At 36.8% G+C, this 18,071-nt stretch overlaps 1 protein-coding gene across 1 annotated transcript in view; it reads right to left on the minus strand.

Moving 5' to 3' along the window:
* Positions 1-17,612, minus strand: part of si:ch211-285f17.1 (sickle tail protein homolog) — a 113,784-nt gene extending 96,172 nt beyond the window's left edge. The window contains exon 1 of the mRNA XM_055037657.1: positions 17,312-17,612. Within this exon, the coding sequence (XP_054893632.1) occupies positions 17,312-17,381 (70 nt within the window). The 5' untranslated portion in view covers positions 17,382-17,612. The remainder of the gene's footprint in view (positions 1-17,311) is intronic.
* Between the last annotated feature and the right edge of the window lie 459 nt (positions 17,613-18,071).

The raw sequence follows: 18,071 nt of genomic DNA on the forward strand, positions 1-18,071 counted from the left end.
AAGAAACAGGGACAGTGGTGAAGCAGGCCAAAAAACGGCAACTCTTTCATGATTTGATTGTGGCTTTGGGTGAATCAACATACAGTATATGGTTGGAGGCTTTCAGCGACTGAAAGCCTCCAACACTTAAAGCCATAATCCAAATATACAGTAGGAACTCACCTCAAAGGGTTTTTAAATATTATATTTAGGAATGGATATAATTCCGTTTCCCAATTAAGTCTGTAATTTAGTATAATTTGACTGATCACAGAGCAGATCAATGCAGAGGGGAAATTAATCGGGTGTTAAAAAAAAAGTCAAAGCAGAAAACAATCTACTACTTGTGCTTCAAATTTTCAACTAAGCAACTTGGAAACGACGGTTGTTTGATGAGTTAAAACCAGCACCAGCAATTAAAGCAAAATTAGCAAACCTGCAGCCGGCTGTTGTGCAAGTCCAGGCCTAAGAGCCAGCTACAGTTTGAACATCAGAGTAACAAAACAGCAGGTTTTTTCAGAAATATGGAATTATCTGTGTCAGATAATTTCACAGACTTTGATCTTAGATGATAGATGTGTAGAGGAGTGGCTGATAATTCAAACATGCCTGTAAAAGTGACAGACATGCAATGATTGTGCAAAATTTGACAATGAATCAAAAAAGTTAGTTCTTTACCATTAGCACATTTAGCAAAAAGTATATGAAGTTGAGTGACAGGGTTAAGACCCTCCTCCTGGCTCTGATTGGTTGTTTTTAGTCGGGAGCGGTGCATTTCTTCAGATGTTATTAGAAGCTTAATCTTATCCAAGATTATCTGTCCCGTAACATTCTGTCAGGACATTTTGATAGTTTTAGCAGATATGTAAAAACATACTCTTTATGAATGTCACATAGTGTAGCTTTAATGGCAACTCAAAAATATACTCTTGATGTATCAGTGGGGATTGTCTCTACTACAGTTTTCAGAGAAAATGCTTCACCTGTAGTTTTTCCTCGGAGCAAATGGTTATTGTGGAATTACCTTAGAGTCAGTATGAGCACTCAAATAATTTAAGAAAAGCTGTATTTCAGAATCTATAAATTTTCTATACCGAGTACAACTTCTTTATAAACCGGTCTTTGTTGGATTAAAAAAATCAAAATGAGCTTGCCAGTGTGTATTTTCCATAAATTTGTCTTAAGGATCTTTCAAAAATGAACTGACAATGATCACCAAGACTTTATGCATATACAGCTTCCCATAAACTGGAGTGGTTTAATGAGGGGGGAAAAAAACTATTCTGAAAACAAGACAAACCAAGAAGGAGGTAAGCAGTATTATTTATTTAAAAACACAATCTGCCAGAGGCCTCAGAACCGCTCAGCTCAGCGGAGAGGATATTAACAAATTAGTGCTGTGCAGGTCCGTCTATACAATTGTGAAACTTTGAATCATAGTTCACTTGAGTTCAAGTTTAGAGTTATTCAATGCGTTTCCAAGCAACATTACGAGATTATATTCTTTATAAAAAAGAACTCTGAAATGTGTTATCAAAAGTCTGATTCACTAAAGTTTTAGAGAAGTGTGTTTGATTTGCAACACTATGATTCTATATTCTGACCAGGTTTGATATGTTTGTCTGATTATAGGTATTAAAGGGGCAGTATTATATGTTTTCCAAGCACACAGTTCAATTTCATACCACAATCAAGAAACTATGTTACCTTCAGTTGGTATAAAACGTTTGCATGTCGAATATGACAGAAGGAATTTGACTCTGATTTAGCGCCTTGAAATTGGGCCTCTGTCTCTTTAAGAAACAGATGCACAGTTCTACTAGGTGTTTGCTAATTGCTTATGGCTAGTCTGAAGGAGCTGAGTGGGACAGTCGTGGAAATAGGCTGCTCTGTGAGGCAGAAGCTTGAAGATTGCAGCTCCAAGAAGAAGTTTTCTAGTTGAAGGTGAAACTCGGTGCCCCCCAAGTGTTTTGCACAGACGAATGGTTGCCAAAAAAAATTAAAAGATTTCTCAAGCATGCATTAGAGAACCAAAGCAACACCCCAGGGATGTTTTAGATGAGGGAATAACATTATAACATGATGTAAAGCTCAAAAAAGTAAATTTTACATACATAAATCTTAATTCAGAGGTTTCAGGTATTTAAACTGTACCACCTTGTACCATTTTTAACAAATACTTTTTTTTAATCAAACCTGCTGGCTCTGTTTAGTTTCTGCATTCAGAACGGATTGGGCTAAGCATCACTATGGCTATTGAAGCAGTTGTCTGTCTGGTTTGTGGTGATGGACAGGAAGCCTGCAGGGCCTTCATCAAATTGGATTTTAAGGAAGCAACAGCATCTGAACACAATGCTGATTAAAGAGCAAAGCTGTAGATTACTGATAATTATCAGTAAACTTAATTTATCTGCAGTTTAACAAAACGCAAAGGATAGGTTGGCCTGCGGTGGGAGCAGGACTTGGGAGGCCGATGCAGTGGGGAAGGGTGTGCTTTGTACTTCTTTGGAGAGGATTAACAATGAGTATATTTTCCAACCCTTAAGGGGTGGTTGTTTCTTTTCCTTCATTTCATCTCAGCGCTTCCTCTCAACCACATCATGAGTCATTAATGACTGCAGTATTTGGTTGATATCAACAGTTCAATCTCTAAATGAGGGCAACAGAAAAGCTCCGCACTGACAAAACTTTGAGAATTTTTTTTGTTTTGTGCAGAGAGGTAGCATTACCAATGCTTCCCACAGGAAAGGACACAAAATAATAATTTAGTCTGTAGCTTGTTGGAAAAATGTGTCAAGGTCTGTCAAACTTTCAGTTATCCTGCAGTTGACCTAAAACGATCTCCATCACAATTTCCTACTTGAGCAAGTCATCAATGTTTGATTAGATACTTTTTAGTAACTCTCAGGCTCATGAATTTAAAATGAGTGCTTACAATCTCTCTCTGAAACACTCCATCCTACACAAGAACAAAGTGAGCTTTTCATTTTCAATAAGAAATTCTTTTCTCCCTTGTGTATTCTCAGCTGTTGATTGTCCTTATATCCCTTTTGAAGAAAAGTGACTCAAGGGCAGAAATAAGACGACTAGATTCACTGCGACAGTTGGAACCAATTAGCTTTAAGTTGCAGCAGTTCCCCGGAGAAAACCACCAAGCATGTCTCACAGTATTTGCCGCATCAAGTCAAGATAATGCTATCCCAATCATTGGAGAAAGGGGCCATCACTCAGACAAGTCTGAGATGCTTTTGCGGTCAAGAGAAGTGTTTATCATCTGTTGCTTAAACCAGATTCATGGTACATGAGACTCTTCCAGAGGATATAGATGCTAATCATTTTTTGGTGACCTGTACAAAATATTGGTCAGCACAAAGAATTGCAGAGAAAACTTTCCAACGGAAAAAAATTGTGACAGACAGAAGCTAACACTGACTGTTGACTGTGAACAATGCTGCAGTAGCAGCAAGAAAGTGGCTTTTTGCCTTGTAGAAAACTAAACCTTCTTGATTTTAAAAATGAAGGATGGACAATGTACAGCTATTTTCACTAGAAAACTTAAATTCAACAATTATTTGAAAGTTTCGTGATGGATGGACAGACAAATGGATGCCAACAAATGACTGATCCCAAATGCTTAATCGTAACTGTTAAGGGTGACAAAACCCGTAACGTGATTCTGTAATCATTCTCATTTAATTCCAAACTAGTTTTATATGTGCTGAGAATTTTTATGCCCTGATCCAGTTTGTTTTTTGGGTTGAAATGACATCCAAGTTTGCATACAAAGCGCTATTATAACTGCCATTTAATGCACAGACTCTTTTTGTTTGGGTTTACTTGAAAAACTCTAATGATATTCGTAATAGTCAAATTCTTTCCCCTTCGCTGTTTTAACAGATGAATAATAAAAGAAAATATGACTGTGGCTTTGCCTCTTTTTAATCTGCTGTGGAGGTACAAGATATTCCTACAACCCTGGTAACAAGCCAGTCTTTCTTAAGAAAAATCCAGATGGTTCAAGATATATCCCAGAGACAAGAATATAAACATTTTAGCTCAATTGTTGCATGAATCAAATATTGAGAGACTGTGAGGTTGAAAGAATCAATAATGCAGGTTCTATTGAGAGTGCAGAACTGTCATCATATCCTGTCTTTCCTGGCTTTATATCCTGTCTCTGGGGCCCCCCTGTGGCCTTGTGAGACAGTTCCGGTCCTCAGTCATCTGGGTATGAAGCATGTAAGCACCAACTCACCATTTGAAAACATCTAAACTTCAAATTTCCGTCTCTTTGCCCCACAGGCAGCAGCTATGCCTCAGCATTTCAAAAGAATTCAGCTTCTTATTTTGACAGCATGTCAAGTGAGAGATTGGAGAAAAGCAGAATGCTTCTGCCTGAAGTGGACAAAAGGGATATGAGGGAAGACAAACTACCTCTCCATCCAGACTGATGGAAATAAATGGTTTCTCCATTCTCTTTATGGCATATTGATTTTTTGTTCAGCGGCTGACTGCAGAGCGAGGACGGGAGATAAACAGATAAGCAGAGAGGAGTTCCAGACTCCTTTCTATGCACATTAAAGGCGTTCCACTAGGAAAAGGAAAACAAGTGTATGCCTATCTAATGAAAGACACAGGTAATCACACTGCTGTAGGGAAATTATGGTGATTTATGTGTTTATTTTATTACATCATATGCTCTTTTGTCTGTAACTACAACAACGGATATAAATATACACCACTTGCATTTCCTTGTGAGATTCTCATCTTATTAAAGTTACATTCTCAAAACAAAATAAGGTTCCAGATTCTACCAAGAAGAATCTGGAACATTTCAATTTCTAAAATGAAAATGTTTTAGAAATTATTCAAACCTAACCAGTCAAAATACTTACAATGGTTTTCTAAATGTTACTGTTTCTACTGAAAGAAAAAGGAAATAGATATTTGTAAAAGAGTGTCTTACTTAATATTTTCCTCCCTCATCTTTGGTAAAACTAAATTAGAACTCAAAATGAGGGCATAAAGTCATGAAGACTCTTCAGCAGGTTAGCACCTGTGTGAGCTTGTGCTTATTATCATGCACAAAGCTCGAGGAAGAAAGAAGTATCTTATTGAATCATCTGTTCGGCATGAGGAACAGTATGGTTTCTATCTTACAACTTCAGTTTCACTCTTTCGGAACAGTTTAAACACTGAAAACACTATAAACCAGAAACCTGGGGAACACATATAAGGCCAATCTACAATCTTTCTTGCAAAACGCAATTCAAAGTGAAAGAGACACTTGTCTCGTTTAAGAATACGTTAAAGAAATACCAGTAAACATTACCTAGTTGATAAAAAGAATTCAACTTTAAACAGCTAATTTAAAACAAGTAGCAAAAAATGTTTTATTTATGGTTAAAATGCATTAAACAGTAATATTTTTTGTCTTCAGCAAGCAGTTTCTACACAACTCATTATTTGAGGGAGTATGTTCCAAAGAAGCATAGAAACCAAATGCTGCTAAACAGGTCTATAAAACCTTTGGTTATACCTAGGAGGTCTAAACAGTTCCTTATTGAGAAGTAACAAGGAGTATATTTAGGCCCAGGACTATTCAGGGCCTTTTTTTTTTTTTTTTACAAACAAGAAACCTCTGCACTGATTTCAGATCTGGTAAATGATCCTGCTTCCTGGTTTTCCTGGACAGGACCTTGTTTTAGAATTTTATTTGTTTGACATTACCTATATAGTAAATTGAATCAAATATTTACATTTACAAACCCAGAAGCACCTCTACTTTCCCTTGAGATGCATCATGAATCATATCATAAGAAATGCTGTCATCTGATGTCCTTCCCCTTACATCAAAACCAGGCTAAAGGTTTCAAACTGAAAAAAAAAAAAAAAACTTGAAGGAATATAAAATTAAACAAAAGTTTATGTCAAAAATTTATTTAATGAGTAACATCTATATGTGAAAAAATATGTAAAAGTAACATTATGACGCAAAGTTATTTAATCTACACTCAAACAGAAAGAGACTTACATAGAAGTACAGCTGTTTAAAGCATTCTAAAAGATCTGTTTAAACTTTACAATGGCATAAAGGTGTATGTTTTCAGAAGGATATTATACTGCAATGTTTTCACACCCACCACTGCTTAATAGTTACACTAATGTACGTTTTTCTTCCATTTAAATGTGATCTGGGCTAATTATTCTACAGTGCATGCACAGAAGAGAATTTTTCCACCATTAAATCAACATACAGTCTTATCCGAATGGGACAGAATGGTAATAAAATTCCATGAATCCTCCACCCAGAGTGAAATATGTTGCGAAGAGCGTGCTCACTGAATTATATAGGGCTTCATAAGGCCACGCTTGAATTCCTCACCAATTATTCAGCAAGTTTTTCAACCTGAAATAAGTAACATTTTACAGTGATGACGCCCTCTGGACCATCACAGCCATGTGGTTGCAATTTACGCTAACAGTTATTTCATTTGTGACCTTTCACATGTGAAAATGCCACTTGTCTGAGCACTCTCTGGGGGGATTATGAATAATCTGTGTGTCTCTGAGTCTATATTTACATATGTCATGCTTGCCCAGAGATTTCCATTGGAAGATTTTTTGTACTTGGCTCGTTTCAATGACTTAATATCAGCACAATAATTTAGCATAGTATATAGCATCATTTTATTTTCCATCTCAAGTCTATAAGATATTTAAATGATATGATTAGTTGCAAATCAATGGATCAGAGTGAATGCAGAAAGTCACTTGCTGGAATTATATACCTTTAAAAGAAACTAACCAATGTTTAAATTTCTGCAACAAATGAACTGGGTTAGAATTAAATAGTTAATTAATTTCAAAACTTCAGGTAATCACTGAATCTTTGGCAACTCTCTACACTTGAGAGAAAGATTAGGCTAACCATGCATGTAATTATTATAGGTCCCAAATGGCATTTTTTCCACACTTTATCTAAACCCTCCCTCACTGCAAAAAAATGGTAGATCTGGGGAGGAGTTTGAGTAAGACCTAACATATACACCTCTCTATAATGTCATTTAAACTGATACAAAGCCATGTTACCTCCTAATACCTGCAAACAGACATTCATTCTTTCATTGGTAAAGTTTGAATGTATGGTACATCAAATATTCTACATAGCCAACCAAACACAAAGAAACTCATGACTGTGATTCAGTATGCACTGATGCTCTTACTTTGCTACTTTTTTATTTTAAAAATATAGACCGAAAAGAAAATCATACGTCCCTGTGCTTGTGACCCTTTCTTTAATACTTAGTTGAGAATAAAGCAAACCATTTGAACTGCAGCAGCAGCAAACGCCAGCATCTATGTCACTACACAACAGGATGTCTTCCATCAGTGCACATAAATGCAAGTGGACAGACATGCGCGCACATATGTATGGCCACACAAACACACAGGGCTTCAGTCAGCAGTAGAGATCTGCTGAGCAAACAAGAAGCATTTGGCCTGGGCTGACACCGGACAAAGATAAGAATCTAAGTCAAAAGAGACACAAAAAAAAGAGACAGACACATATAGGAGACTGAACAAAGTTTGAAAAGGCTGGATGGTGTTGAAAGAAATCATGGCATAAAAAGGACTAAAAATAGGTATAAAGGACAATGGGCGAAGGAACAGCTTTGTGGGATATCTGCTTGTAGTTCCTGACTTGGACTGAGAAGGGTAATTCTTTGACTTTTCTTCTCTTCATTTTATAGTACAGTGGAATCCCACAGGAATAATGGTCCCTCAATTTATGGGTTTCTTTTATGGTCATAATTCAAATTTATAGTCAATATTCTCACCTAGAACTATCACTAACTGGAAGGTAATTGCAAAAAATTGCATCACAATTTGCTCCACCCAATTTTTGGAAGTGGAGACTTAAGATAAGGATTGTGGTGTAAATATTCATTTGGAGAACGAGATTTAATATATTTTGTCCAACTTTAGAATAAAAAGGTAAAGTGGTTTACTAGTACATGGTTCAGCAAGAACTTCCTTTGCCTTACTTGTTCTCTACTTCTCTCCAAAGGTTAAGGAAACAACAGTGAGTCTTTGTTTTCCTGAGCAAATGTGTCGCTTCAGTCAGAATGGAAACATATCCACAGCACACATGTTTCTGATTGGCTTTTATTTTCAGAGCTAAGGTCAGAGGTCAGTCAGGGACGCCCACTTTGTCTGGTACCTAACCTAACCTTTTTGACTTCTTGTTGGTTTGTCTGTACACACGTTTTAGTGTTTATGCCCGGTCGAGACTGAGTCAGAGTCCTTTGGGTGTGTTTCCTATCCCGAGTCTTTGGAAACCTCTAATGCATCCCCAGTGTGCTCCTTCGGGGAAGGGATTCACCTGAGGCAAGCTCCCCTGAATGAAATGCTAAAATAAGTCACTCCTGGTGCCAAGAAACTGGATTAAAAAAAGACATGAAGCGATAGGACAGTACAGGAAAGGAAATTTACTCCAGGAGAAAGAGAAGGAAGAAAATCCTTCTCTTTTGAGGAGACTGGTTCTTCATTATGTTACCTCATTGCTCCAAGTAAAAGAGGGAGAGCGGTAAGAGAGTTCTGTGGCTTTGGCCAGAAAACCCAAGAGTCTGATCCTCATTAAATAGTCCAAAGAACATCAAAGACTAACCCTAAACCTTTATCAGTGAAGACCAGCCACAATCCCCATGATATTAAAAATTGGGCGCCGCTCTGTGTCAAGTTCTGATACATGAAGAGGAACTTAGTTGACTCTGGGGCTGGGGGACTTAAAGGTCCTCGGGTCAGTAGAAAGTTAACTTTTGCCCACCTCAGTGTTTCCTTGCGGTTAACAATCTTTCTGTGGGCAGAAAAAATAGGAGATGATGATAGCCAGCAGCTGTGGGATGATAATGGGGGAATAGGAGCTGTGGATATGACTTAAAACACTTTACGATGAAAGACACAAGTCTCTCAGATGCTTTCAATTAGTAGAACATAGTTCATTTAGAGTTTATTTATCAGCTCTATTGCATACTTGATCTCGAAACTCTATGAAGCATTTTTCTTCTTCTACTTTCAATCACTTTTTAGTGTAGGATGTTTTTCTAGTTATATTTCGAAGTGAACCAAATTCTGACTTCCATTGCTTGTTTATGATTTTCATAGTTTTCCAGTAAGCTAAAATGTAATATCAACCTGCTGGGAGTGAGCTTAGTCATTGATTTAAGAAAATACTTTCAAATTTGAACATATATTCTAAGAAAATCTCTTACAACCAAATTTCAGGCTAGGTGGTAATTTAAATCTCTACGAACATACCATTCTGTAGTAACTCTTTTAACTTTGATCATTTATGAGCAGGCATCAATAAACTAAAAAACATAATAAAATGAAGCTCACTGCTGTGTCAGGTCCTTTTGTGTATTTATTTCTCTTTATTCCCTTCTTTTTTTCTTTGATTCTCTCTTCCTTAAGTTTATAAGAAAGTTTTAAGTTTATAAGGAACAACAATTGTTTCTGTGAGATTTTTACGCATATTATTAACTGGACCAACTCTGAAACCTGCAATAAGCAAAATGATCAAAAAACCTGATTAAAACAGAATAAATATGCTAATGTTTGCACAGCACTTTGTTTTGCCCTGAAGATGTTGGTATGATAATGATAAGCTTACTATCAAACAGTTAAAAAAACAACAACCAGGGATCAACCAAAATAAAACAGAAACCTGTCCTAGATGACTCCACACACACACTAAATAGATTAGTATTAGATCAGCACTGAGTCCATCTTGGTGGTCTAAGAGCTGCAGCTGAACAGACTCATATGCAAACAAGGGAGACGCTGAAGATTAGAAAAACATTCAAAGAACATATGTTTTTTCTTAGAGTAATGAATCATAACCCCAAGAAGAACCCAAAGTATTTGTCCAATAAACTCCAGATCTGCACTTACTGCACACATAAGCACGAACATTGACACATGAACTTATGCAGCACAGCAACATGCATTTCTGTGTGTCATCATCTAAAGATAAAAACAACCACAATTCCCCAGGGCAGTGTGAACATTTAGAAAATAGTTTCGAGTACAGGAGAGAGACCTGAGCTTTAGTCTGCAAGACATTGGATTTTCATGCATAAATGTATGTGAGGCTTATATCTTGAATCATATTTTGGATGTCTGTTCAGTCATGATGTAAAGGTTGGTTTTATAAGTAGTGTTATGTACTGAAAAACATTTCAAAATGTTAAAGGATCCTATAACACTTCATATGAGTCCTGTGTCCAAAAGGTTTGCATGTAGAATCAACAAATTATTATTTCGGCTGACAAACACAAAATGATTGACCGGAAGAGCCAAAGAGTAAAAGCTCTCAGTAAATTTGCCAAAATGTCTGATGATCAAGCAAAGCCACAGCCATTAAATCTCTTACACAACTGCTGGCCTCTGCAGTGGCTTCTGACAGCCAAGACCTCATCATCAGACTTCAGAGGCTGCTCATCAAATTTTAGTTTTTCAGCCAGATTACCTGTGAGAGTCCTGATGAGTTGACTTTAAAGATGTGATGATGTTTAATAGTCTGAAAAATACTCATTAAAATCTAATTACTTACTCTTTTTTTTAAAGCTAAATCAATACAATGATTGTTTTAATCTTTGAACAAAAGTGCTTGACCATAAATTTAAGGAAGAATTTTGTTGTCAGTTCTTCAATATGAAAGAAACAGCTCCTAATTGAAGAAATTCTGTCTTCAGATTAGAGGTGGATCAAAGGATCAACAGCTATTTGCTGATGTCAGCTTTGCACTTATTGGCAAGTTCGTATTTCATAGACCTTCCATTGAGGAAAGTGGATTAGCCCAAATAGCCCTAAACTATGAAAAGAAGTTGAACAAAACCAAGTAGTTCCCAGAAAACATGTATTCTAGGTTCATTTTATGGGCCAGATGCTGATAAAGCAGTAGCATAGTGCTCATTATTCTGAGCTGAGCTCCAACAACTTACAAGACACGGCATCATCCAAAGCAGACTTTGAGCAGCTGAAAGGGATAACTGCTGTATATGGATTGCAGTTAAAATCTTCTCAGCACTTTCTCAATGTATTCCTCCCACAGCCGCTATGCTGCTACCGCACCCAATCAGTGGCGTCCCATCCAGTTACACACACACCCGCCCACCCAAACCTCCCATTTGTCATATTGACAGGAGCGGCTTGTGGTTATTGATTGGGAGCAGACTGTCTTCAAATTCACAAACATAGTTATCAAATTAGATACAAAAGCAAATGTGTGGAATGTTAAATGATTGCTGTCTGATGGCCTGTGTTTGCCAAGTGAGGTAAATAATATGTAACCAAGAGGAGCTGTTTAAATGAACGGTAGTTACAAAGTAAAAGTGTTCATGTTTTTGGTTTCTCTTATACCTCTTATAACTATGATTTACTTGTCTTGGTTTTCTGTTGGGTCATTTTATACTCCAAAAAAATAGATCAGCAGAAGGTCATTATGTTTCATGGCTCATGAGATTTTAAGTAAAGATCAGAAAGACAAGCTTTGTCAAATTTACAATTTGCAGCCCCTAAAACTCTTGCTGGTTCAGTGATTTCAGTTATTTATCTTCAAACTTGAAATTTTATTACATTATTTTATGCTGCCTTGATAAGAGTGAAGTAAATTTTGGCATTTGGATGGTCTAACTCCTCATGTCCTAATGCCAGTCCCATTTCCTATCAGAACTATTTAAGACAACCTAAGATAAGCCTAACTCTGACAGCAGTAGGAATAATTATGATCTTAATTGTAAAAGATTAAACCATAAAGCATGCTTAAAATACTGTTTTACCATCTCATAATCCTCTTTGTCACAGGGCTGGTGTTTTAAATGTTGAACATTGAGATAGTCTGCCTTTCTTGTATTCCAATGAGCTGTTTTCTAATAGTTTTTCAGCAGAAAAGTGGATATGTATTTGACAGCATTGTGTGGTTCAATTTCCATGAATTGCTGGAATGATTTTGATTCATTAAAATCAATAAAGATTGCAGATATTAATGCTGAAACAAGAAAACCGCTCAAAGAGTACAAGTTTATTTTAGTACATGCCAGGAGTGAATGGGGAAAAAAGTCAAGGGTTAAGGTTAGTCTATTGTTTTTCCCAATAGAGTCTGTACTGTGAAGAAAAGCAGATGGTATACCATATACATACATCTAAGTTTAGAAAGGTTTAACGTATCAAAAAGTGGACAGAAAGAAAATCAACTCTTTGTGAATGTGCGCGTGCATGTACGTGTGTGTAATAATAGCTGACCTCTGCAGCAGTTACTCAGATCTTCTGATCAATTTGTGAAGTCATTAAACCCACCAAATGTGGATGAAAGGTTCAGTCTTGTCAGCTTGGAGTGTAGAGACAAGCTTTACACAGGATCCATTATCAAGTACTATCATACCAGGGTGTGTATGTGGACAAGAATGCAGATTTCCATTTTGTGTTGAAAATCAGTGCAAACCCTTATAAAACCTGGCTCATTTTCTCCCCACACACCTATTTGGTGTTTTCTTTTGAACATGACCTGGCTGCAACATCAAACGAGAGGCTATTTCACTTGTAACTCATGTGTGCCTAAATCAGTTTTTTGCTCACATCATTCCTTTGGGAAAAAAAAACATTAAAAAGGAAGTGTACCATGCATGGTTAGTGGTAGGGAAAGGCATATGCAAACTGTGATTACATCCTAAGTCCTAACACCGAGACAAACTGTCTCACTTCACAAGTAAGAGGAGTAGCTATTTCCAAAGCACATCTTGTGGTGGATGAATAATAACCCTGCAGAGAGCCGTGCAGCCCTCTGGGTGTTTTTATTTTAACAGTGAGCATTTTCTTCTGAGTTATCCGACCTTAAATCCTCTGAGATGACTATTAACATCACAGGCATGTAGGTTGTTTCTCAGCTGCTTCTACATGTGACAAAAAAGGAGTTGATCCCATTCATCACTTGTTGCTACCAGAGACAACTTACACCATTACACTAAAATGCATTTCTTTAGCTACTCCATCTTGTCATCTTCAGGAAGGAATTCATGCAGGGGCATGGTTTAGAAAAACAGAATAAAACAAAAACGAAAAGAAAAACATCTGCTCCGTCTCTACAACACCAGTATCCCACTGTAGGAGACACTGGAGCCTCCAGCAGCGGAAGAAGACAGAGGAGGGCGGCTCATTCATCAAGCATCTAGAGGCTCATCAGCCAGCGAGATGGAGATGATGACTCTGCCAAGACTAATTGCAACCACAAGAATATGCTGCATAACAAGTTTTGCTCCCTCTTGTCCACCCCTGTTGTGTTTCTCTTTCTTCCTTAGTCTTGAAAAAATAAAAATGAATAATAAATCTCCCCCACATTGTTTATCTTCATTTCTCAACAATGACCTTTAGTCAGACTTGCCTTCCTCACACTTGATGTTTTTTTTTCTGAGAAAATATACACTTCGAATATGCCATGAATTAAATGACAGTCAGAAAAAATATGTCCACTTTTGTAAACTTCTAAGCTTTAAAGTATATTTTAAAAAAATAACAATTAGAATAATTCATTATGTCATTGATTTATTAGTAAATGAACTATGTTTTTGGAAAAAACAAAGCTGAAAAAAAAAAGACAGAAGAAAACTTTCCCTCAAAAAAGAAGCCATTGTACAAACAGAGACAGTAAGGAGTGAAATGACTGTTGAAAGAGGGGAATTCATAGCGCTTCTTTTTAAGAAACATTTTGGTTTTACGGGATATCTCAGATATTATGACACAGTCATGTGAAATTTGAGCAGAAAGGGAACAGCTGCTCAGTGACGTCATTTCCTTTCTTACCAGGTCAAACAATTCAAGATGCTTTTAGGGATTTCCTTATTCCACCCGCAGAAATGAACTGGGGCTACCGTCGAAGCAATTTAAACAGACTGAATTAGAGATTCTTGTTATGCTTTGATTTTATGTCATAAAATGTCATGTTGATGCTTTACACAAATAGCATCATCAGCATAAGCTAGACCTGAAATTACTGAAGAGGGTAGTTGCAATCTAGACCATGTTATACTAAGAATACAGTTTTTCTCCTTTACTGCGCTTTAAAGCTATGAGATTCCCAGAAGTATATAAAGCATAAGTTTTTCTTTCTTAACTTATAGTATTAACTTAACTATTGTACTATTATATTGGAAATTAGTATGCCGAAACTTAAGTGACCCTCGTTGGCATCTGGAACATAAAATCTTAATTTGGAGATTCTTTGCTATTTCTATCCTCCTAAAATCCTACTTAAAATACCTTAAAATCACCTCAATCTTTTCTTAAGCATCAGAGGAAATGTAATGGGTTTTATTCTTTCCACTATTTCACTTTTTTCTTTTTTACCTTTTCTGAGAAAACCACTGGAATGTGGCTAATTAAAACAGGAAGTACAACAGCATGTTGTCCACGCTTAATACTTTGTTTTGCTCTCTAGGGGAACTTAAGGAACCCTTCAGGGACATGTCTTTAATTAAGAGTGAAAACAGCTGTTTAGCATTTTAAACAGCTTGCAAAGTCCAGACGGATCACCTCAAATGGTTATCAGATGCAATCATCCTTCCAGATTTTGCTATTTCACACTGCACCTAAATCACCAGCAGCTAAAATGAGAAACAGTGAATGATCCATCAATAGTAGAATATGTCCGAGAAACATAAACTTCATCCTCACCTTCATGTCTAGATTTGTTTTCACAGAGAATTATAAGATGCACTGACAGAATCACATCTCAGCTTCTGAAGATTAATGCATACACGGACACCATCTGTTTTAAATAGATGGTACAGAAGTGTAGTCTGTGTTTATGTTTCCAACACAGATTTTACCATATTGCTGAAACTATCTTACTTGGACTAAAGGTGACAACATGCAATTACGTTAATTACTTGTTTTCTGGGCAGTCAGCAAATAAGTATAGGTAAACAATTAAAAATCTATGTATTTACAATTCTACATTTTTATTATCTTGCGCTTCTTATAAACCATCAGTTTCTACTCAAAGTTATTGGTCTTAGAGAGACTTTGAAAATATCAGAAATCAGTATTGAATGATAATTTCTTAAGCAAAGCTTAACATCTGATTGATCATATCAGAGTAACATACTCCAAAAAGCAGACTAAGACAATGAATTGTGAAGCGGGTGCATTACCGTTATTCCCGTAATCAAATGTTTTATGAGTATGTGCATCAGAACAGAAGAAGATGAAGACAGTGAAATTCGACCTCATGTCACCTGCCACAAAGCAGCAGAAAAATGGATCGGCTGAGTCAGAATGTGTAGTTTGCTGCTGAAGCTGCTGTTGTGTCCTCGCACACATCAACCCCACATGGCCCACATGCAATCTGAGTTTAACCTGCACACAGGATCAGCACTTCTACCCTCTGCAGTTCAAACAAATGTTCCTGACCTAATAACTTAAAAAATAAAAATTGTATATGAAGTGATGATTAATTGTCCCAAATGCTTCTATTGTATCACAACTAAAAAGAGACCTACCCATAAAGGACTACAGATGTACTTCTCAAGCGATTTGCAATAAACGGGCAATTTTCCAACCATATCCGAGCTCACTTGTTCTCACTCAACCTGTCACTATGAAGATGGGCTCTGTTTCTCTGTCACAGTCCCTATGCTGCAGAGGAAAGCATAGATGGGACACATCTAATGTCACAGAGAAGAAACCACATTTGTACTACATCTTTAATCTTCTATTATTGATATACTATGGTCTGACTTTGTTGTTCCTCAAAAGATGGCGGCTATAATCAGGTCATCCCTAAATGCTCTACAAGGTCAGCATCAGCTTAAGATCAGGCATGAAAACCACTCAGCTTCATGATAGGCGGGTCTGACCAGGGAGGAAAAAAGTTTGCAGCATCACGGAAAGGTCAAACTGCCACTTCAGATGAGTGTATTAAAAGAGAAGCACATGGAATAATCCCAGTGATGCCCAAGCTCAAAGGATCACTAGTGATGTAAAAACCAACTGAGGTATTTACAATAAATTACTGGAAGCTGTTTTTTTTCCCACAAAGTCATATTACAGTTCAGAATGTATTTCTGTTCACAGAAAATTATCTCACAATGTAAACTGTAATAACATTTATATTAGGTATTTTTTAAAACTGTCAGTATGTTGTGACATTATAGTATGAAACATATATCTATGAAAAAATAAAACTCTCCCTTCGCCCAGTGCAGAAAATGATATAACTGTGCCATCTGCTAAAATACCAAATTACACTGCTGTCAGAAACAACCAATCAGAGCCAGGAAGAAGGTCTTAAAATTGTCAATCATGCTTGTGTACATGCTGAAGAATTGTGACTTAACTTGAAACAAACTCACCAACATTATACATATATATATATATATATATATATATATATATATATATATATATATATATATATATATATTTGTTGGCATATATTGTTTCAAAGTTGTATATAGAAATCAAACCATATTCAAATTTATACAGAAGTCACATTCAGTCATTCGCATTCAGAAATACACACATAGTTATACACTGACATGGAGATTGGTGGGCCACTTGGGGTTAAGTGTCTTGCCCAGGGGAACAATGACATGTGGAGCCTGGAGTCAAACCTACAAGCTTCCGATTATAAGAGAACTACTCTACCCACTGAGCCACAGTCACCCACATCAAGGTACCATATATTTGTACATATAGCAATAACAGTGGGGGGTTGTGTAAGCAAATGGGTGTAATTCATTCAAATCAGACCATCACATATGCCACTGTCATGTGTTTTAAATAAACTTGCAGATGTCAAATATCTGACTAAGTGGAATTACTTATTCCTAGTGGTTCTGATAAGGAAACAATATATTTTTCCAAAATGAGGTAGATGAGGAAAGAAGGGCACTAAAACTGACAAAACAATCACTGACTGTGCAGTATGTACAGTCATACACTGTTGTTGCAGTGTATGACTATCATGTTAGTGAGTAACATGTTAGTGAAAGTAATGTTGGATAAAAAAAAAAGTTTTAAGAACAAAACGAACCTTTAAAATGCAACTTTTTTTAAACATGACTGATAATTCTGCATAATTAAGTTTGGGCTTTTCAGACAAAAATGTGCTCCAAAGTTAACTAACAATGTTAAAGTACAATACAGCTGTTTTAGAGCTACTTGAGTTTTTCAAAAGTTTTCATTTAATACTGGAAAGGGAAGAAAACGCACTTTATCAAATATATATATATATAGGCTATATATTTATAAATATATATTTTTTTCTTACTGGAAAATTTGGGGCTTCCTTTGTGCTCATTGGGAGGAAGGTCCGCGAACTGCACCCGATGTCCCGACATGTTGGCTGTTTGTTCCTCAGAATCCGCTCCGTAAACTTCCCGAGTGTCGAGGTGGACCGTGAGTTCTGGCGCGTGGGAATCCTCCACGGGCGCACCGCGCGCGGCAGAAGAGCGTCAGTGTCCGTCGGTGACTTCCTTTCTCTCTGTGCGCCGATTCGCAGCCGCCACAGTCGCCCACTGCAGAGAAGGAGTCCGTTCTCACCTGTCTTCTTCCTCTTCTCCTCTGCTGTGCTCAGCCTGGCTGCCTGTTTATGATTCGTGGGAGAAAACTCAGGCGCCAGAGGAGCCCATTCCTCTTCCCGCATTAAAGAGAAGATTAAAACTTTCTTCTATGTGCGTCGTTACGTCACTATCGTAAAGGTTTCAGGTAAAAGAATGTAACAAAATATTTAACTAAGCAGCAGTGGAAGCACACACCACAAAACATGTCCCTTTTATGTGATTATAATGTGTTTTCAGAAAGATGTAATTTTTTTTAAACTACAATGAAAATCGTAACATGACGAGCTTAAATGCACACTTTAAAAATATACATTGTACTATGACTTGTGCTTTGTGTGCTGAGTTAAGAAAGAAGCCCCGACTATCCCTACATTTGAACAAAAAGAAAAAATAAATAAATACTGCAAAACATGAACGTAATTTAGGAAATATTAGAGTTTAGAGTGCCATCTCGTGGAAGCAAAGTCA

This window comes from Poeciliopsis prolifica, unplaced genomic scaffold (assembly GCF_027474105.1).
Source record: "Poeciliopsis prolifica strain line A6 unplaced genomic scaffold, Auburn_PproV2 SCAFFOLD012, whole genome shotgun sequence".
In the NCBI taxonomy this organism is placed as follows: domain Eukaryota; kingdom Metazoa; phylum Chordata; class Actinopteri; order Cyprinodontiformes; family Poeciliidae; genus Poeciliopsis; species Poeciliopsis prolifica.